The sequence below is a fragment of the Megalops cyprinoides genome, chromosome 5 (genome assembly GCF_013368585.1).
Source record: "Megalops cyprinoides isolate fMegCyp1 chromosome 5, fMegCyp1.pri, whole genome shotgun sequence".
Classification (NCBI taxonomy): Eukaryota; Metazoa; Chordata; class Actinopteri; order Elopiformes; family Megalopidae; genus Megalops; species Megalops cyprinoides.
The window spans coordinates 38,654,921-38,676,364 of record NC_050587.1 but is presented as its reverse complement, the minus strand read 5'-3'; the positions used below and the strand labels follow the sequence as shown (position 1 = coordinate 38,676,364).

Here is a 21,444-nt window from a genome sequence, read left to right as displayed (position 1 = left end):
TCTGTTCACCACCTGTTCATACAGCAGGGTTTTTAATCTGGGCTTTGAACCCGCAACCTTCTGGTGCGGGTTACAGCGCACGCTCACCCTCTGTCCCTTCGTGCAGACAGCGTAGCCAATCACGCTGGCTCCATTGGAGGTTCCCGTGGCGGTGAGGGCGGGAGGGGTCCAGTGGACCTGCAGGACTCCGGGGGCGGGGCCACAGTGCACCTGGACATTCAGGGGCGGGAAGGGGGGTCCTGGGGTGGGAGGGGCCAGGAGGTGTGCATCAGGGAGGGGGAAAACCCACCAATGCCATGTAAATAAGCATTCTCTTTAACCAGTGAATTCCATGGCCCAGTACTGAGCATGTAGATAATCTGACTAAAAACTTTTCTGCTTTGGAAAAAAATACAATTTCAAGATTTATCTTATAAACTGAGAAGAACTGTTATACAGATTTCTTTAAGGCATGCTCTTCAAAGTGAGGACAGCGGGTGTTACACAGTGCCAGAAAGATTTTCACAAAGTTTGTTAAACGACGTACGTCTAACTACAGCCTTCTTGTGTCTGCTTTTCTCATGCAATAAACCCGTGTTTAAGATCAGTGAAGGTGAGAGAAACGGGTTAGCTGTGGTTCACTGACCACACCACACAGCCACAGTCACACAACAAACGAGCCCGTGACAGCAGAGCTTCATCAGGTCTGTCCCACTCGACCCTGTGTCGGTCCCCAAACCTTCACAATGCACCGCATTCCTGTACTGTGTCAATCAATACAGAAGGACTACTGGCAAGACATGACTTTTTTAAACCACCATTGTCCCCAGCAGACTCATCACAGAGACTTTCGCTGAGCGATTATGTGTCGCTTTCTGAATCCGTGAGCCGTTCCTCCATCTCCGCCTACTGCCACCAAGGGACGGGAAGCTAACAGCCAGTTACTGTCGCTGATTTAGATTGAGCAGACACATTTAAAATCATTATTTACTAAATGCTGTTATGTTCTTGCCGTTAGGGGCTACGGGTGATTAAGTAAGAGTCATGAACGCTGCGGGATATCGTCTTTTAATTTCCAGATCTCAGCTTCTATAATGTCAAATTACAGAGCAGAACTTTGTGGTCTAACTGTCCCAGGGCCCGGTGTGAACGTTGTTATCAGGTAACCATGTTAAAAGGCACATCAAAAGGTTCATGAGTCACTTGATTAGATTGACTGCACTGAGTGTATAATGTGAATATTTATAGAGAGTACAACTAAAGGTCACACCTTTCCACAGAGTGCTGAGTTGGCAACACCCCGCCTCATGTAACAGCAAGTGCCTGACACCTGACTGAACAGGACACAGGCCCAGGGCCAGGATGTGTTTCAGAGTACTACCAGCCATAAATTTAGAGAAGTTATTCCCCTGCCGTGAGCTGAGATTGCCCAAATATTTCCTCTGGATTGAGCTCCAAAGATGAGCAGAACGGTAATCTTGACCAATCCCTCCTCATCAAGGATAAGCACCAGAAATCGCCTGTGACTGGACGGCTCTATTGTGATGTCACAGTTGGGGGAGGGCAGAGATTCTGACCTGCAGCCTGGGTGCAGAACTCCAGGGACATCTCCCTCTTCTCCCTCTGCTCCAGGGGCAGCTGCCAAGGCATCTGGTGGGGCTGGGCCACGGCTGTCACCTTGTAAACAGTCATGGGCTGCAGGTCCGAGAAGCGGTAACGGTAGCTGGCGGGCCGGACCACGTGGTGCTCGGCGCCATTGAGGAAGACGGCGTGGCTGTAGTTGCTGTTGCTGGGCATCCAGGAGAGCAGGGCGGAGACCTGGGTGATGTCGTCCACCCGCAGGCAGTAGGGCGCCACCACCACGCTTTTCCCCACCAGCAGGGTGCAGCGCAGCTCGTCGGAGACGCCCCGCTCCATCACGCACTGCACGGAGATGCGATAGGTGCAGGCCGCCAGGTTCAGCTTCTCCAGCAGCGCCTTGGTGGCACTGCCGAAGGGCACACTTGTCCGCACCTCTTTGTCCACCAGCACGTTGTAGGCGCTGATGGGCCCTCGGCCGGGTGGCACCAGGGGAGGCTCCCACGCCACGATCACGCTCTTCGCCAGCTGCTTGATCAGGGTGATCTTCCTGGGGTAAGGCACGATTTCCTCTCCATCCTCGTCCACACCGGCGTCCTCGGCCCCCGTCCCCTCAGGGGAGGCACCCGTTGGGGCTGCCCCTGTGCTGTTGAACCGCCCATCGCCATCCGTGCCCCCGTCTGCAGCTTGCAGGCCCGCGTCGGCATGGTTGAGGTAGCCCGACTCCTTGTCTCCGTCCGCCACCTGGCTGGACGCTGTCTTGTCCTTGTCCTGGACAAATTCCACAAAGTTGGAGGGGACCAGGCCTCTCTGTCCATCCAAAAGCTCTCCTGAGACACACGGAGAAAGAAAACATGACAAAAATCAAAAACGCACCTCAGAGAAAAGGTGACAATAATTGAAAACCAAGCATTTACATTCTCATATTAGATGGCTGAATGTCAATGAGGCAAGCATTTTTTTGTCACTACGGGCAAATAGCACATGCAGGAGACCAGTTTAGCTGTCCCTTAGACATCTCAGTCTTTATTGTCTTTCAGATGTTGGTATTCAGCGGCTCATATCTACTAATGAGTCTGCTTGAATTTCTGCATGAAAGAATGAAGATGAAAGAACAGACGTTTTTTATAGAGTAACAGTCAGATACAATCAAAATTTGACCTACTGTAAAATGCTGAAGATTATGCTGGATGCAAAGTACTCTCATTTGCAGTGTCTATCTCTGTCAGTAGCTAATGAGGAAATCTAGTTTGTTCCCCAAAGCGAATCAATAAGATATCAGTGTGAACTGGATAATTTTGGGGGTGGATTTAACAGAACATTGCAGCCGAGCCGTTCGTGAATTTCTAAGAAATGAGGCAAGTGTCTAGAGTCTATACCTCTCAAAACCATAAAGATTTGCATGAAGTAATATTTGAATCATATTTACTAAATATGACCAGACTTCAAATTAATCTAAATTAATCTTCATGTTATCTGACCAATCATGCTGAACAATTCCAAAGAGTGTTGGAAACCACATAGGTATGAAAGCCGCCCGTGTCATTGTTTGAATTGCAAACGTTGGGTATTATTGGCTAAGAAGACTGTCACTCATTTTAGGCTTGGTTGCCTCATAGTGGGGGGAGGGGCACAGGTTTACAGATCTGTGAAACTACAGCATGTGAAGTAAACCACAATAAGAGCAAGGCCGGGTCTCGTGGCGGTTTGAGCTGGATTCCCCTGATCCAACTGACGTGTCCCCTGACATTTATGAGATTAACAAAAATTAAATCCCCAATCATTTCCACAACTCGTTCCAAAAACCCCTCAAAAAAAGGTGGGGAGGAGAACAAACTTGTGCTTTAGTGTGATACTAATCACCACCATCTGCGGATGAAAAGCCACAATGCTTAAACGATGCCTGCTGTAATGTCAGCGTCTAAAAATAGAAAACCCAATTAGCAAAGATAAAAAATTAATTGGGCTCAAGCGACTCCTTGCACGCGCACGCTGTGTACGGAAATTTCCGTGTGGATCGCATACTTGTCCCCAGGTCACCGGGCCGAGTTTGGAAACATCACGACCCGCCCAGCCGTGGGGAAATATGTCAGTAATTAATCATCATCAGATTGGACACATCATTAAAAAGAGAGCTGAGACTACATCTTAACAGCAGGCTCTGACCTAACCTCTGTTCTGCTTGTGAGGACTATCTCTACTCTACCTCCTCCAAGCAACACACAGTGTTACCCATCAGTGCTATTTACTCATAACTATTAAAATCGTGTGCTGTAATACCATGGGATTATGATATTTGCAGATGAATAATCTTTGACAATGTATTTAAGATTAACTGCAATTAGCCATGCTGTTTGTAATGCAGTAACACTGGGGAGGAGGTTAAGCAGACCTTCGTAGAAGCCATCATCGTCCATTGACCCGTAGACGTAGAGATACTTCCCCGCCACAAGGGGGAGCTCAGCTTCCGGGTGCTCGTTGGGTCCATCGTAAGGGTTATAACTGGACACAGAAGAAAAAGATTTAAGAGGACTTCATACTTGAAACTTACAGATAATATGTCAAAAAAAGACTTAGTAGATTCATGACTGTGGCTGGAATGAGTGTCAGTGGTCAGTATGGAACTCCAAGACCTCCATGCAGCCCCATAAATGATGTCCAATACTAACTGATATCACCTCACAAACATAAAGGTACATACCTGAAATTTTCTTTGTGTGAGTGTTTGTGTCCCAAAGCATTTACAGAGAAGTCATAGACCAGTTTACCAATATGTGGTTCCAGAAACATTAGCCTGGGCCCTGACCTTGGATGTTTCAAAATTCTTGAAAGGCGATATATAGCTATTATCTAATCTTTCATTCACTCAGTGATTCATTTACGTTATGAAAGCAAAACAGGTGGAAGGAGACTAAAAAAGTAGTGGATTGTGGCCATATGTAAAGCAGACTTTAACGCTAACACAAACCACTAGAACTCAATTACCCACAACACCTGGTAACACTAAACAACATCAAAGACCTGGAAGACCACAGACTAAGCTGGAATTGCTGGCACGCTTATGACCCAAACTCAGTGTTCCAGAATGCCACACAGGGTTCCATTTCCCTCACCTGTACCGGGCGGTGCAAAGACGAACCTTTCCTGTGTACTTGGGCTTGGACCTCCGCGTAGGGCTCACATCGCCATCCATCTGAAACCCAGAGATAGTTTCACATTTAACAATGTAATATGTCAGAAAAGTCTGAGCAGTCAGGAACCTCTCAGCATATGGGACTGAAAAACAGGAAATAACACACCACTACAGCCCTCAGATTTAAAAATGGCTGACCTGTGGCAGTCTTGGTGGCGAGTCCATTGATGGGCCGGGGGAGGGGTTTGTTGTGGGATGCAGACCAATCAGACACTGCGAAAGAATGGGCTCTGAGGCTGAGCAATGCCTTGGTCTCCAGGAGGACGTTCTCAAGTTCCTTTGACAGAAGATTGAGCTCTTAAGGCTGTGACCGACATTTCTGCTCCAGGTCTCGGACTGTTGTGACCTACAGGAAGAGAGGTGGAGAGAGAGGGAGAGAGAGAGAGAGAGAGAGAGAGAGAACGAGATGGGAGAATGAAAAGGAATCTGAGAATGACAAACATGATCTCAGAAACGATCTCTCTGTGCCACTGCATGACCAAACTATTAAACAGCTGTCACCAGTAATAACACGACAGCAAATACACAACAAATAACATTATTAAAAAAAAAACAACCAATCTATCCACAGCAAAAAAAACACACTTCAAATCCCACTAAATTTGTTATTTAACAAATCACAGATTTTAAGCCTCACCTACCTGCGCAAAACAAATGCAAGTCTAACTGCAGTATGTGGCTGCGCACAGCGGCTACACTCTATGCCTACAGAAGCGTGCAGCGTTCAAAGCGTGGGCAAAGAACCGAAGGCGGCCAGACTACAGCGTTTAAGCAGCTGTCACTCCTGTAGGAGCTCCCAGCATCCCACGCAGTTGCCGGTTGCCATGGAGATAAAAACAAGGAGAGACCTGACAGCGTGGTGACCAACCACAGCTAATATGTGCAGCGCACATCACAACACAGAGCTGTTATGACTGCTAGCAATTAATGTGGGGTGGAACTAATGACCAGCCAGGACCATCTGTTATGGCTCAGCTGGCTGAGAAACATGTTCAGTTTTATACTGTATAAAAAAAATGTAGAAAGGATAAAGCATCTTATTATTTTTCTTAAAATAAATAAAAGTAAAGTTAAAGCTTGTTTTGTTTACACTGTGGGCCTCATAAAAAACTGAATCATTCAGATTACTATTGAACGTAATTGATATTAGTTTCTTTAATTATTTAGGATAGGGCCTACTGCAGTTCATTAGCTGAACAGCTCATTTATCTGGAGTTCCACATAAATTTGCTTGATCGCCCTATTAGCACAGTAACGCTCCCAACTGCACGTTTCTAATTTCAAAACAGCTTAACTCTCGGGAAATGTCAAATGAAGACGTGTATCCAATTAGTGTCATCAAACCCACAGCAGTCAGACATTAAAGGAAAACAGTTCTGAAATATCTAAATTGTGAAATACCTGCAATACCTCAAATCCTGGTTCTTCATGCAGACACACACACTTACACACAAATGTATGCACAGACGCACACACACACACACACACACACACACACACACACTCTGCTCTCACTTCCCCCCTCACCTCTAACAAGTGGGCCGCGGCCTCCTGATCCTTCTCTGCTTCAACCTGAGCCTTAAAAACACGAACAAAACACTGTTCTCATTTAGCAGAGCGTCAGATTTTAGAGACAAAATATAAACGGCCAAACCCAAACACCACATCCTATTACCTTATCTCTCTTTGAGCAGAGGAGCGCTTTTATCATTTTCCCCAATTATTTTACCATGTCAGAGAGCCCTTCTGACGTGGAGCCGGCACTCCATTCCAAAATAAACAGGTGAGAACAGATTAAACCTAAACCGGGAGAACGTGCATACCGTGCGATAAAACGGAAAATGCAGTTATCCAATATGGAATTATAGGGAGTTGAATGTAAGCCTTATATCGTCAGGCCATATACTGACGTGTATTAGGATGGGCTAAAACTTTAATAATGAACACAGCATGGATGTAGAGGGACAACAACATCAAGCCAAAATCCCCCCCCCGTTCCAAACCCCCGAGGCCCACAGTGTACCCAGTCAGAGCAGGATGGGCTTGCTGTTTGTTCGGGTGCCTCCTCACCTGTGAGGCCAGGCCGACGGCCCCTCCTACCTGCTGCAGTAGGTTGCTGTCCTGCTGCTGGGTGCTGGGTGCTGGGAACGTCCAGGGCGTGCTCATGCTCTGGCTTCAGCTGCTGCCGACGCACCGTGGCCTCCTGCTTACACTGCAAGCAGAGGCAGCGCGTCGGGGAAAGATTACGGCCACACTCCCATCTCTGTGCCTTCCGTCCAGCGCACCGCGTAACATTGCATTTACATTACAGAAATGTTGCAAGAAGGTTTTTTTGCACAAGCTAAATGCAGGCTCAATGGCCTGTGTCACATCATTGTGTGAGCTGGGGGTGTGTAAAATCCACTGTGAGCTGGGGGTCTGTAAAATCCACTGTGAGCTGTGGGTTCTGTAAACCCCACTGTGAGCTGGGGGTGTGTAAACCCCACTGTGAGCTGTGGGTTCTGTAAACCCCACTGTGAGCTGGGGGTGTGTAAAATCCACTGTGAGCTGGGGGCTCTGTAAACCCCACTGTGAGCTAGGGGCTCTGTAAACCCCACTGTGAGCTGGGGGTGTGTAAACCCCACTGTGAACTGGGGGTTCTGTAAACTCCACTGTGAGCTGGGGGTGTGTAAACCCCACTGTGAGCTGGGGGCTCTGTAAACCCCACTGTGAGCTGGGGGTGTGTAAACCCCACTGTGAGCTGTGGGCGTACAATGACAGAAACAGACGGAGATAGATTCCTGGTTGGGCAGTGTGTAGATTTACAGAAAATTATTAGAAATTATATAAAGACATTAATTTAGTGAAATAATTTATTGGGCAGCATGTAGAAAATCCTAAACTAGCTGTATTGGCTGTTCCGCTAATCAGTCTTTCCATTGGAAATATTCTACAAGTAAAATGAGTCCTTAATCACACAAGTTCATCTCAATTTATTTTATCCATAAATGCAACAGCTGCACTTGTATTGAAAGACTGTCGTTATAGTATTGGGCAAGACAATTGATCTGAGTGGAGGGAACTTGACAATACACTTTACCTGTTGGAAAGGCAGATGACAATACACTGAATTTGATAGAATGACACTTAATAATACACTTGACCTAAGAGAAGGGCACTTGATCGTGTCCCATACTTCCCTGCAGCTTTGAGGACCTCAGAGATAGAGAGGGAGGTTAGAGAGGGGCTCCCATACTGACAGTCAGAATGTTAACATGTATTTTAACATGTATTTTAGTGTCAAGTAGAGAAAAGACATAATGCCGAGAAAATGTTACTGGCTCAGGTTAATTTGTCTCATGCGACAATCTATGTCTACTTCCTCAAAACCGAGCTAATCCAGTCTGCAAACTCATCCCAGCTCTGCAAAAATCTTACAGTGCTGAACTACTGTAACTTTGTAAAGGTTACGTAACAGTTTGCAGCCAAAACTTCACCAATTCCGTTGGCTTCTTTAGTGTTAAAAATAGCAAGACATGAAACCCTGAATACACAGTGCAAATAATCTTTCCAACACCTCTCTCACCCTGCCCCCTTCCATCTCTCTCGCTCTCTCTCGCTCTCTCTCGCTCTCTCTTTATCCTCTCTATGGCCTCTCTTTTTCTTTTTTTTTTGTCTTTTTCTTCTCTTCCTTTGCAAGAATTAAACACCACAGAGAGAAGCACAGAGCAGTGCTACAGGGGATGAATTTCCAGAAGCAGTTAAGTGGTGATTGCAGTAATGGACAGTGACAGGTACTAAATGAGCTGACTGAAAATCAATTAATTCATGCGTCCAGGCTGGTGACTAAGCCGCTGAAAATGACAAACGATGCAATCCTCTCGCCTCCGAAGAAACTGAGCTTCCTGTTACTCCCACAATGCACATCCAGTATCGACATCGGTGTCCCGCTCGGAGCCGCCCCGCGATGACAGGATACGGCCGAGTTCTGTTTCGCTCACCCCAGACAGGGCTAGTTAATGTACAGATGCTATCACTTTATCAGACCATCGACACCATGATCTGCCATTTTGTCTCAGTCAGAGTTGCACATCTCTAGTAACGTATAGTAGCACACCACCTCTTTTTAAAGCCATGTTTTTTGGCTTTTTTCTTGTGCACAAAAAGCGTTATCTTCCAAAAAAGGAAGCGTTATCTACTCCTAAAGATAGTACTATCTACCATCTACTATCGACTCTAATATCTACGACTAAAGGCCAGAAACAAATGTCAGAAAAAAGATCTTTGGCATCTACCCATAACACATTGCAGCTTAAGCTGGTAATTCTATCACTGAGGAGGAAGAGACAGGCTCCCTGGTGTTAGACTGCAGCAGGGAGACATACTCTTTCCACTGTCCACATCTGTCTGATTTTTTCCTGGATCAAAATTTGCCTTGGAATGTACTATTCCCACATTCCACTAGAGGGTGATGTCTGTACCACCTGCATGGTGAAACTCACCTTCAGCACCTGTTCCAGGTTCTCCAGGTTGTCTGGGAGCTGGGGCTTCTCCCACAGGGACAAAGTCTTTCTCCTCAGTCGCTGTGCCTAGGGTTTCTCTGAGCTGAACATACTCTGGATTTACCTGAAAGCAGACATGAGAGGGGGAGAAAGACAAGGACAGAGGGGAAGAGAGAGTATGAGTAAAGCCGCTTTCTTGCTCAAACTAGTACGAGACAGCTGGGAGGTGTGTATAACAATCTCCCCGAGATTCCACCTGACCTGTTCAATTCACACTCTTGTCACAGTCTTGTCACTCTTGAGGGTACTGCGCTCGCTTAAAAATCTGGAAAGCAATAGAGCTACCACTGCTGGTGATTAAAGTCTTTTCATTAGTCCTTGGAATTGCTCTCTGGTCATCACCTTGGTGCTCGAAGCAGCCATTGCTACAAAGTCCCTCTGTGATATTACTGGTTAGTTATCACTTGTCTCATGAATGAGGTTTTGCAGTGGTTTGTCTTGTAGTTAATTAGCTGCATTAGCTACACACAGCTAGCTACCTGTCATTTCCAGCTGTGCTAGGAAGCATTTGGCATGAAAAGTATTCCAGTATTGGTGTCATGGTACGTCTGTGCACTGCATTTCTACACAGGGCCAGTAGGGGGCAGAAGAGATGACATGTTTCAAGGAGTCCTGAGAGAAGCCAGCAGAGCCAGGGAAGAGCCATATGCTAATTCCTTTAGCTTTCACACCTACGCCTGTCTGCTGTCTCCTAATGCAACGCTCGTGCTCGTTTTGTGAGAATGAACAAGGTACAGGAGAAAAACACAGCAAGAGAGAGAAAGAGATAGAGGGAGGGAATAAGTAGGAGGGAGAGTGAATAGAGAGGGAGAGAATATAGACAGAAAGAGATGATGGAGAGAAAAATGGAGGGAAAAGTACTAGAGAAACAGAGAGAAAGTAATTTGAGAGAAAGAGAGATAGGAGAGTACCACAAAAACAGAGAGGGTGGGGTAAGAGAGCTAGGCAGAGAAAGACAGAGATAAAGGGAGAGAGAGAGAGGGAGAAATTAAGCAACTAAGTGAACTGCCAGCACACGCATGCCTTCACTTTCATAAAAATAAACACTTCAAAATATTTACCAACAACGTCGGAGTGATTTTCTTTATCTGTCTCTTCACAGCCGTTGCTGTCGACCTCCCTAAAAGGTAGCGTGAAGCTAATGCTAACATCAGCGGTGTTTGACGAAGGTCTTGTTGTGCTCCGTTTGTGGATCCCGAGGTAAAATATGGCATTACTATTGTTCAGAGGCAACATTGTTCAATCCATTTGTTTGTCTGGCATCTGCAGATAAAAGTCTGCACGCTGGCAGCTCCCCAGCATTCACAACTGAATTGCTGCCATCAAACAAAAGCCTCATAAAAGAGATGAGTGGTGAGATTGAGAGGGCCTTTTGTAGTGTAATTACTGAGCAAGCTGCGTCCCACACGCCAGTCTTAAGTTTGACACCGCTATGTAAAGTAACATGTTGGAAGTTTTTTTTTGCCACTACAGGAGCAAAGGAAATGGAGGAGAATCTTGCCCTGTTGAGGGCGAATCCTTCAAATGTGTTACTTCGATGATTCAATAAAGTAACAGCCACTTCATCCGAGCCATCGAATCACACCTGCTCCCAGAACAAAGCAGGTTTAGCGATGAAGCTAATTCTGAGACATCGTTTTTTGTTTCTTCTCTGAAATAACAGGAGGCCATTCATTTCAGATATCGAATTTCCATGTGGCACCGTTTCTCCGCTCTCTTAGAACAAAGGGAGCGTCCTCTCCCCGGGAGACTTGGAGAGGCTCGATGAGCTCGTTAGCATCCAGAAGGGTTCAAAGGCTGCTTAAACACTGCTCTGATCACTGCCCGACGCGGCGGACACCTGACAAACAGCACCAGCTGTGCACGGCTGCGCGTGATTGGCTGTCTTTCATCCCTGTCCCGGCTCTGCCTTTGACAGACGCCTGGCTTTTGTTCTGCTACATGTGTTGTGGGGATGCGGGGAGCGTCGTCTGGACAGTCCTGAAAAGCACGGCTGATAAGGCCGCTTATTACTGGCAGTGAAGCACTGAGCTTCTGCTGCTGCCACTTCTTACACACCTGCGGCTGGATGACAACCATGAGGCAGCACACACACACACACACACACACACACACATACACACACACACACACACACACGCAGATACAGACACACACACACGCATGCACACGCACACACACACGCAGACAGACACACACGCACACACATGCATGTACACGCACACACACACACACACACACACGCAGATACAGACACACACACACATGCGCACACACACACACACACACACACACGCAGATACAGACACACACACATACGCAGATACACACACACACACACCACAGACACTCATGCACACACACACATTGCAAGCACAGATGAACACACAAACACATGATCACACTAATGACACAACTATGCATGAAGGGGGGACTCTACAGAAAAAGTAAAAGCAACTTCAGACAGGACTTATGTCAGAATATATTTATGACAGAAATTGAATATTAGACCAGGTGAATTCTCTAAGAAAAACAACCAGAGTTATTGATCCCTCAGTCACACCTGATTGATACCGTTAGCCACTGTGATGCAGACACCTGTGAGACCTAATACTCCTGAGCTACACATTATCCTCAGCCCAAGGTTCCGTCCAGCACTGATGATGTCATAAAGGGATGATGTCACTCAGCAGCGGTGAGCTGTTACCTGGTCACACTGCGCTGTCCTCAGTGCCTGGGGGACCGGCTGTAGGCTCAGGCAGTGTGTCTGCTGTGGAGCACTCTGAAGCTCAATCGCCTGTGAGGCAAGACATGAGAGAGAGAGAGTATAAAACACTCCCCCGAAACACACGATTAAACCAGAGCAAGCTAGCAAGCCTCTCTAAACCCTGAAACGGGAGACGGGCCATGCATAATGCATCGTGAAGAAATGCCCAGTGATAAGAGAGAACGCCGGGAGGAATCTCTGTTTCTGGGGAAAGAAGATCTAGAGGTGTGAAACCCTGCCTAGGAGGAAGCACGGAAGACTGGACAGAGGGATGAATGGGTGGGGGGATGACTGACAGATGAAAGGATGAATGAGGAATGCTAACACTAAGTAAAGCAATCAATAAATCCACTTTTATTTGGTATAGTGCCTTTCACAATAAAATTGTCACAAAGCATTTTTATGAGGATGTAAGTCCAGAGGTAATCTGGAAAAAAAAAACAATGCAGGATTTGATAGTAACACAGTAATAATAACAGTCATTATGGCATTCATAAGTAATTAGCTAAGAATTCATAGTAACACAGTAATACTTAGCAAGGGAGTGACAAAACAGCTAAACAGCCAGTCAGACTGACTGATCCCCAATAAGCCATATAATCAGCCAATCAGAGGGGCTGACTGAGCTCTGGTAAACACCCACCAAGCCTATGACACAAGGGGGGAGGAGCCCGATTCCACTAGCTGAGAATCTGTGGAGATGGAAGAGAGGGAGAGTCACTATCCCACAATGCACCTGGTGTTATTACAGCCTCACCTGTGTGACTGCTGACAAAGCACTGAACACAGCTGAGAAAAGTATGGTATTGTTAACATGCACCAACACAGCTGAGAAAAGTATGGTATTGCTAACATGCACCAACACAGCTGAGAAAAGTATGGTATTGCTAACATGCACCAACACAGCTGAGAAAAGTATGGTATTGTTAACATGCACCACGGACCTAACTGTAGGAAGACCTGCTTTTAGGTTCACGGCTACTCAGTCAGAGACATGTGGGAGCACTAATATGGACTTCTGTATATTTAATAAATATACAGCGCATTTGCGTCTGATACGCGTTAACTGTCCACCCAGTTAAATCCGAGGAAAAGGATGGAACCAACACCTCTGCAGTAAAATGGTGCCTTAAATTATTTGCCTGGCACTTATCCAGAATAACTCCTACTGTTTATCATCTATTTATGCAGGAGGGCATTTTACTGAAGCAGTAAATATTAAAGACTTCGCTCAAGGGCACAGCAGCACAGCCCTTCTAGGGAACCCAACCGCCATGTCTTGGGTCATGAACCCTTTGGGTTACAATCCCACACCACTGCCTTTATGGGAGACACAGTAAAAATCTGGACACCAGAGCTGCATTTCACAAGCTCACATGACCACAGCTGAGGGCTCTATTAGGAAAAAGATGCCCTAAAGATCTAGTTCGCAGGATATTGATACCAAAGTTCACACATTTGTCGCAGAGCTGGGAGTAAAAGCCTGTGTGAGTTATGTGTGGAGCTGAGTAACCTTAGGCTAGCGCTATCTAAGTCTTTGGTTAGCTAACGTCATTGTGCCAGGGGCAATCTGCATTTAGCTCAATTACTAATAACAGTAGCCATTGGGTTGTGTGATGAGAACAGGGGTCTGGGTCTCACTCGCAGAGTTGCAGACCTTATTTCATGTTCATTACATATCGTCTTTTATGTAACTTTGCAAGGAGACTACCATGTCGACAGTGTAGTCCAAATATATGGGTGATAGTGTACAAAGACATTGATAATTGCACTGTAAAACTTACATTATAGCCTTGTAAACAGAAGAAACAGAGGTACCACACCAGTACATGAATTAAAACTAATTCGACAGACCAGTAAAAATGTATGTTACAACCTAATTAATATTATAGCGTTAATAGCACTATAAAAGTTTGCAAAACAACCGATTCAACATGGTGACTACAACCCAGTCAGTAAAAGGTAAAAATCTGATCCAGAGTGCTTTATGTTCTGTGTTCAGGAGTGTTTCTACAGGGTGTAAGGGAAAGAGATTTTGGGACTCTGCCAGCCTCACTGTCTGCGCCCCCCCCCCCCCCCCCCCAGAAGCCGAGAGTGGATCTCTCTGCGTGAGCATCTCTCTCCCACACACAGCCCGAGGGGTTAATCCGGGAATCTGAGGTATTTCTGCGCGGTTCCAGCAGCGGTGGCACAACAAAACATCTCTCCCTCTGCTGTCTTCATCCGGAGGCCACAGACACATCATGTGACCCAGAGTGAAACCATGTACGTGTCCTGCACTACTGTTTCTGTTTGTTGTAACGCTGTTGTTGTTGTCACTTTGATGTTGTATGCAAGCACTATGAGATACACTGGAACCAAGTCAAATTCCTGGTATGTGTAGAAACATTCTTGGCAAATAAAGTCTGATTCTGATCTACAGGATCTAGGGGAGACATTTAATAAGCAAGCTGTTTGGGGTTTCAACAGTGCAGCCCGGTGAAAAGGTGACGCCTCCAGAAATCCACCGAGAGCCTGAAGGTTAGACCTCTTCCGGAAGTCGCAGCACGGTGCTGCACAGTGGCGGTGAGAGGCTCACTCTGTCCCTGCTGGGAGGGAGACTCTTTTCAGACCTGCAGGTGCTGAAGCGGACAGCTCCAAACTGCTCCGCCGCGGGGGTTGTTATGACACCTGCTGAACGCAGAGAATGCACCTGGGGGGAAAATGTCACAGTCTCAACAGGCTCCGAACTATGCCGTGACACTGCGACTTCCCCTCCGGGGTCAGGAAAGAGGGGGTGGGAGGGCTGGACTGGTTTTTATTCGCTATAGTTACAAACACAAAAGCACTGAAAGTGTGAATAAGCACCACCGATAGGTGGGAATGTTTTCATATGGATGAGCTGCGTGCTACCTCCAGGCCTAGCACTCCAACAATTCAGCCTTTTTATTCTGGCTCATTGAGTGTAATCAGGGCTTCAGCGTGAAAAATGCTCTCAAGCAGCAAGATGCCACACAATCAAACTAACAGGACCGCTTCAGTTAATCCTCCGACATTACCCTCTCTCAAACTCACGATGAAGATGTAATCGGGACAAATCTCTGAGGGGAAGAGCGGCGTACCTGAGGAATGCGTCCGCCGACACGTGGCGCTGAGGAGGCTGTTTACGCATGAGCGGGCAGAGTACATGAGTCAACAGCGTCTTACGCTGCGCCCCAGCGGGGCCCAAACTCCGCCGAGGCCGTAACCGGGGGCGACGGCAGCGCAAGCGGCAGTGTTAGGAAGAAAAAAAAAATCCCCGCGTGGTGAACTGTGAAAAGATTCGGTTAACCCCGCCTCTCGTTGCCCCACGGGGAGATGCAGAGGCGCGTAAGCGCAGGGGAGGGGGAAATGGACTGTGCAACGCGCTGTCTCAACGCGCCTCGCTCAACGCGCCTCTGTCCCCCTGCCGAGGACGAGGCAGCTGCTGTCTGATGCCCCGGAAAGAGGCAGCCTCTCCTTGGCACCACCTGCGTCCGCCTCCATCCGTCACACCCCGCCCCCCAGGGGTCTCACGCTCACCATCGGCAGCATTTGATCCGGATCCAGAGACTTTCGGGGTTTGAAAAGCCGCCGCCGCCGCTTAGAGGCTAATGAACCGCGGCCTCAGGAACAGCTTTTTGGGACAAGGGCCCTCCTGCGGGGTCCCCTTTTGAACACCGCCGGGGGGGGGGGGAGGTCACAGTAATGATGACACCCAGTGAAGATTTACAGTAGCTTTAATGAACAGGGAGCCGTGGGAAGTCTCTGATGAGCTCCATGCCCTTTTGATGGAGTGTGTGAAGGGCAAATACACTTAGCAGCAGGTGCCGTGGAGATGCACCAGTTAGGACAACAGGGTTACAACCAATTAACACTGTGGGGTTAAAATGTCAAACGTGACGTTGTTAATGTTAATGTAGCCTATTTGCCCAGAACCAGAGCAATTCATATACAGAATTCAAATCAAAATCTTTTTTTTTTTTTGCTTATCATAATCAGCTGGAGATTAACCAAACTGATTAAGGTTATACGCCTTCCGCAAGGATACAACAGCAACACCCTGGGAGTCAAACCCGCAACCCTCTGGTGACAAGCCCAGTTCCATAACGTCTGTGTGACATTGCCACTCCCATTCAGTGGAGGAGTGAGACAGGGGAACACAATTCATCTCAATAATTCATCACAATTCGCCTGAACGTGGGCGTCAGCAAAGAGAGTAACAAAAAGAAGGTAAAATAAAGCGGAGCCGAGGTGAAATGGGGACTCTGGTGTCAGCAGGCTGCCGGGGAGCTCTGGAGCTCCGGAGGAAGCCATCTTGGATGTGTGTTGTGTAACTGCCGCCTCTGAAGCACCCCAGTGTCTCTGATTTTTTTTTTTTTTGTTTAGTTTCCTGTCACACAGGCTGGCATTTCAAAAGCCTGTTAGTGAGAGTAAAAACTCAAGGCAAATCTCTGAGTGAAGATACTGTACGGGCACAAAGGTCTGCATACACTCGTCTTTACACACACACACACACACACACACACACACACACACACACACACACACACACACACACAAATATTATGGAGTTACTCAAGGATTACTCAAACAGCACTGCAGAAGCTGTGTCCAAGGCATATAAGTGGCAATATTTCTCCTCAGGAACAGACTCAGACTTTCATCCAACTGCCAGCTGCACTTTCTCCAACCTCAGTTTAGAAGCTGCTTTTTTCAGAACGGAACATTGCTATCTGGACACTAGAGTTTGGGGCTGATGCCATTACAGTTCATTCAATGCCAGAAATGGATCAAAATTCAATTTGTGAATTGAAAAATCCCCCCGTGATCTTCAATGAAGATTTTTTTTTCAGCTCCTGAATTGAATTTCAGTTAATTCCTTGACTGACTGAATTGAAAGTGAATTGACCCCAGCTCTAGTGGGCACTCCTTACTCTCACAGTGTAGACACAGTGTACCGTCATAGCGGCACTACATAGTGTCATTCACACACTACTAAAGTATTCTATAAACATCACATAATGTTGAACAGGCACTAGCATGGCGTTCTATAGACATTGCATGGTGTTGTTCAGGCACTACTATAATATTCTACAGACATTGCACGCTGTTGTATGGGCACAGTATGTAACATAGCTTACAATTTTATCCATTTATACAGCTGAGCAGTTACTGAGGCAACTGTGGGTTAAGTACCTTGCCCAAGCCATTTGGTCTAAACCAGCAACCTTTTGATTATGAGCCCTGCTCCTTACCACTGTGCCACATTGCTACCCTTATGCAATGCAGCCCAATATGTAGAATTCTATAGTCACTGCATAGTGTCATAGAGCTGCTACACTCTTTCATCTTCTGTGGGCATTCCATGATGTCATAGTAGCATGACATAATGCTGTATAGGCACTACATAGCACCATACGAGCACTACATAGCCTTTTGTGGGCACTTCATAATGTTGCTGTGGCACCCGGTAGTCTTCTATAGGCTATTCATAGTGTTGTATTTTCACTCGAGGGTGCTGTATAAAAGAGGCAGCACCATGGAGAGGCTAAGTGTTCATTTCCTTTGAAATCTGCTGGGCAGCAAGGCTTTTCGGCACTTGTTGGATCATGTTTCCCTGGAGCTGCCCACATCCCCTGCTATTTCTGTGCAATCCTCAGACAGCAGAAATGCCCACTCTCGCTGCTGCTGGAGACACAGCAGCCGGGGAGGACAGGGCCAGTCCTGTGAATTTCTCCTGTTACTCTGCTGAGGTGCAAGAGCCGGAGGAAATATCTGCTGGCCAAAGACTGCCATAGCCTGAAGAGTGGAAGCTGAAATATGATCCCAAGGAGGCTTTTGGCCTCAGAATTTGACCTCTGTGCAGCAGCACAGTTTTAGCAAACAGGCCACATTTATTACACGGCGTGCGGCAGGGCCGGGTTTTGGGGTCACCTGTTTTCAGAGCAGCACCTGCGAAGCTCTCTGTAACGCAGAGGATGAAGTACCCTGGGCCAGTTTCACCATTACAGCGAGGAAAAGCCCGCTGAGCTGAGGCAGTCAGGAGGGATTATGTTCTGCACGCTGCCGTCATTTTCGCCACCCCCCCCCACCCCCTCCTCTCCTTTTCCTGTTCCTGGGGGAGCAGGCTGGCTGAGGGGCACCCGCGGTGGCGATGACGTTAACACCCCCCCCCCCCCCCTCGCAGAAAAGCGCCCTCGGGATGTGGAGGAGGCGCAGTGAAGCAGGAGAAGAGGGGGTGTGTGTGGGGGGGGTCGGAGCGCGGTAAAAAAGAGCAGCATGCAGTAGCAAACGCTCACATCAGGATGTACTTCACAAGCCCAGCGCAGGGAACCCGCGCATGAGCAGCGCATTCGAGCGGTCGTCTCCTTTCGCCGCGTACCCGCAAACATCTGCCAGCGCAAACAGGAACCAAAGCTGGGGTTTCCGCGGCTAATGCTCCTTTTCCTTTCATTCCGCTTCCTCTTCTTCTTCTTTGCAGACGTTCCCTGCTCGTTTCGAAGGTGGACAACCCGTCACGTGTCCCTCATGAACGGACAGAAAGAACAGTTCACAAAACTTGACTCACCGGAGTCTGCCATCTTCCATTTGTCTCCCTTGGCTCTTCTACGAAAGTGTCACTTGTTTATCGTTGACTTCTCTCCTGCGCAAAGCAAAACAAAGATTCAGCCTGGGCTCCCCTGTGGAGCAATATCCTCCTGCCTCCAGGCTTCTGTAGGCTTATAACGTGACTGTGCTAATTTTTTAGAACTTCAAATATTTTTCAGTTTGAAAGGAAACTGTGTTTTCTGTCCAACTGCTGAAAAGAAGTGATATGAAACTTCTAATGAAACACACTGTTAGTCCATTTCAAATATCCATTTTGTAACAAAGAGCATTAAGGCCTTCACATCTTCATTCACCAGCAATGACAGAAAGATGGTGCTGGTCTAGTTTTGTGTCTCTTTGTAAAGTTGTGAGCTTTTGGTGCATTCTCTCTAATACTACTACTAGACTGGCAGCCTTATAATGTGAATGAGGGCAAAAAAGTCACCCCCTCTTTCACCCTCATCTGGAGATGGGGGAGTGGATGCCACCTGGGGTGTCAGGACAAGCCAACCCCCACCCCCCTCTTTCTGACTGAGCTCTGGTACCACTCTATCTGTTTGTCTGTCTGCATGTGCATATGTCTCTGTCTGTGTGTCTTTGCAGAAGAGGCAGCTGCATGAGACAGCTGTGTGTCTATCTCTCTGTCACAGAAGCCTGTAAGTGTCTGCTTTGTCTATTTCAATTTCTGTTCTACTCTACAGCCTATAAATTAAACCCCACTCAGCTCAAACAGTGCTTTATTGCCCGGACAAACCAAAGCCATGTTGCCAATGCTGCCACATGCAAATCTCTCTCTTTTATTTTCTCTCTGCCTCCCGCTTCTTTAGTTCTCTCTGTCTCTGTCTGTGATATTTTAAAAAGCAGATGGTGGCTGATTCTCTCTGTTCCTTTTCTCTTTTCCTGCCCAGATCTCACAAGCCTTTCAACCATTAGATCCCATGATGCTCTGCCCCAGTGTTGCCGTAGCGATTGATTTCTTGTCAGCACTGAGAGGAGTGAATACAGACACACAGACATATCAGCACGAACACATACGTGCACGCACGCACACACACACACACACACACACACACACACACACACACACACACACACACACACACACACAGAGGAACAGGACACAGGACCCTCTGTTCTGCCCTCCAGCTTATCTCGTTCCTCCTCTTCTTCTCTCTGTTTAACACCTTGTGACCCCCCCCCCACCAACACCCCCAGTCCTAAAGGCATAGTAAAACTTTGTATCAATGTCCCCTTAATGAACCAATTTGAATACATTAGTTTACCAATTAATTAATACACCCATGAAAACCTCTCCTCATCTTTCTTCTCAACAACTTGCTGTTTCACAGCTCCGGCTGGTAATTGTACAGCGATGTCTGCCCTCAGGTCAACACAAGCCACCCTCTCTAACTGTCTCAGGAAGCCTCATCGAACATCAGCATTAATAACTCTGTGAATTATTTGCCCAGTTATTCTGCTGGCTACAGTACTCTCACTGCTCCGGTGCCTCTGTAAAACAGCATGACATAGATGCCATTACTGTGGCGCAGTGTGGCATGGTGGTAAGGTGCAGGGCTCATAACCCCTGAGGTTGCTGGTTTGATGCCCAGGTGGGACACAGCTGTTGTACCCGCGGGCAAAGCGCTTAACCAGAATCACTTCCGTGAAGATCTGGCTGAGTAACGCGGATGATATGCAAGTCACTCTGCATAGGAGCGTCTGCTAGGCAACGTAGCACCCCGTAAAACAGCAGATTTAGACACATCCAGTGAATCATAAACCCGTGGAGCTGAGGGTTTATCCCTCAGAGGGAGGCTGAGCGCGGGCGCACTCGAGCAGAGAGCAGACTGCAGAAGAAAGCGTGCAGATGGGCCGTCTGCGCTGGAGGCTGGGAGGCTGGTAGGGCGTCGGGGCGCTGCTGATGTGGCCCTGATGCCGAGCGAAACTGCGTTCACAGCAGCAGTGACGCGTGAGGAAGCGGCGCCGATGGGAGAGGCGATCCCGTGCAGGCTGTTCCCAGATCAGTGTTCAGCCCGAAGCATCGGAGCCCGGGGGAGTTTACAGCTTCTGCAGAGCCACACCGAAAAAGGCCGTGACTTTCACTGTCATTACCAGCGATTTTATTCTGACCGGAAACATGAGTAAATAAGGTCTGTCACACACCCTTTCGGAGAGAGAGAGGAATCTGTAAACAGCTGTGTCACCCGGAAGACAACAGTAAGTGCTTTTCCCGAAACCCACTCTCACCTCTCACAACCCCCTTCAACTGTTGAAGGCCTGGAGTGGAGGCTAAACACAGCACACTCACCCTAAGCAGACAGCCCTCTTCCACCTCAGGACTGGAGCCTGCAACCTCCCACCCCAGCTGCCACAAAATTTCCCTGCCCATGTTACAGCCCTGTTTAAGCACAGGACCTTTATCTCCCACAACAGCCACATAAGTGAGTGGTGGTCACAGCCACTTCTGCTTGTAGAAGGACTCCAGGACACAGACAGAGTTGCGGTTTCGATCGATCGCTGGCGGGTATCAGGTGCCACCTCTGAGCAGCGAGGGTGACACCCCCCCCCCCCCACCCCCAGTGTTTCCATGGCAACCACGCTGCCAGCAAGCTGCCCTCAAAACACAAGCTCCGCTCCTCGACCGTCATTACCACGATTCAAAAATACACAAAAATTAAAAAAAAATTAATAAAGACTGATAAAGTGGTTTCAGGCTGAGAACGGTCTGTGCCGTGAATGAGCCGGTGCGCGGCACCATGTGTGAGCGGGCAGAGGGAGCGAACTCCCCACGCCGTGCG

General features: G+C 47.6%; 1 protein-coding gene across 3 annotated transcripts in view; it reads right to left on the bottom strand.

Moving 5' to 3' along the window:
* Window positions 1-21,444, bottom strand: part of LOC118778055 (RIMS-binding protein 2-like) — a 59,603-nt gene that overhangs the window by 14,508 nt on the left and 23,651 nt on the right. For 2 of the 3 annotated variants that reach the window (XM_036529374.1, XM_036529375.1), the window contains exons 2-10: window positions 11,999-12,088; window positions 9,232-9,355; window positions 6,851-6,962; window positions 6,278-6,328; window positions 4,889-5,096; window positions 4,671-4,750; window positions 3,950-4,059; window positions 1,557-2,387; window positions 88-239 (exon numbers count right to left, since the gene is read on the bottom strand). In XM_036529374.1, the coding sequence (XP_036385267.1) occupies window positions 88-239; window positions 1,557-2,387; window positions 3,950-4,059; window positions 4,671-4,750; window positions 4,889-4,915 (1,200 nt within the window). In that variant the 5' untranslated portion in view covers window positions 4,916-5,096; window positions 6,278-6,328; window positions 6,851-6,962; window positions 9,232-9,355; window positions 11,999-12,088. The remainder of the gene's footprint in view (window positions 1-87; window positions 240-1,556; window positions 2,388-3,949; window positions 4,060-4,670; window positions 4,751-4,888; window positions 5,097-6,277; window positions 6,329-6,850; window positions 6,963-9,231; window positions 9,356-11,998; window positions 12,089-21,444) is intronic. The other variant, XM_036529376.1, reaches the window with a different exon arrangement.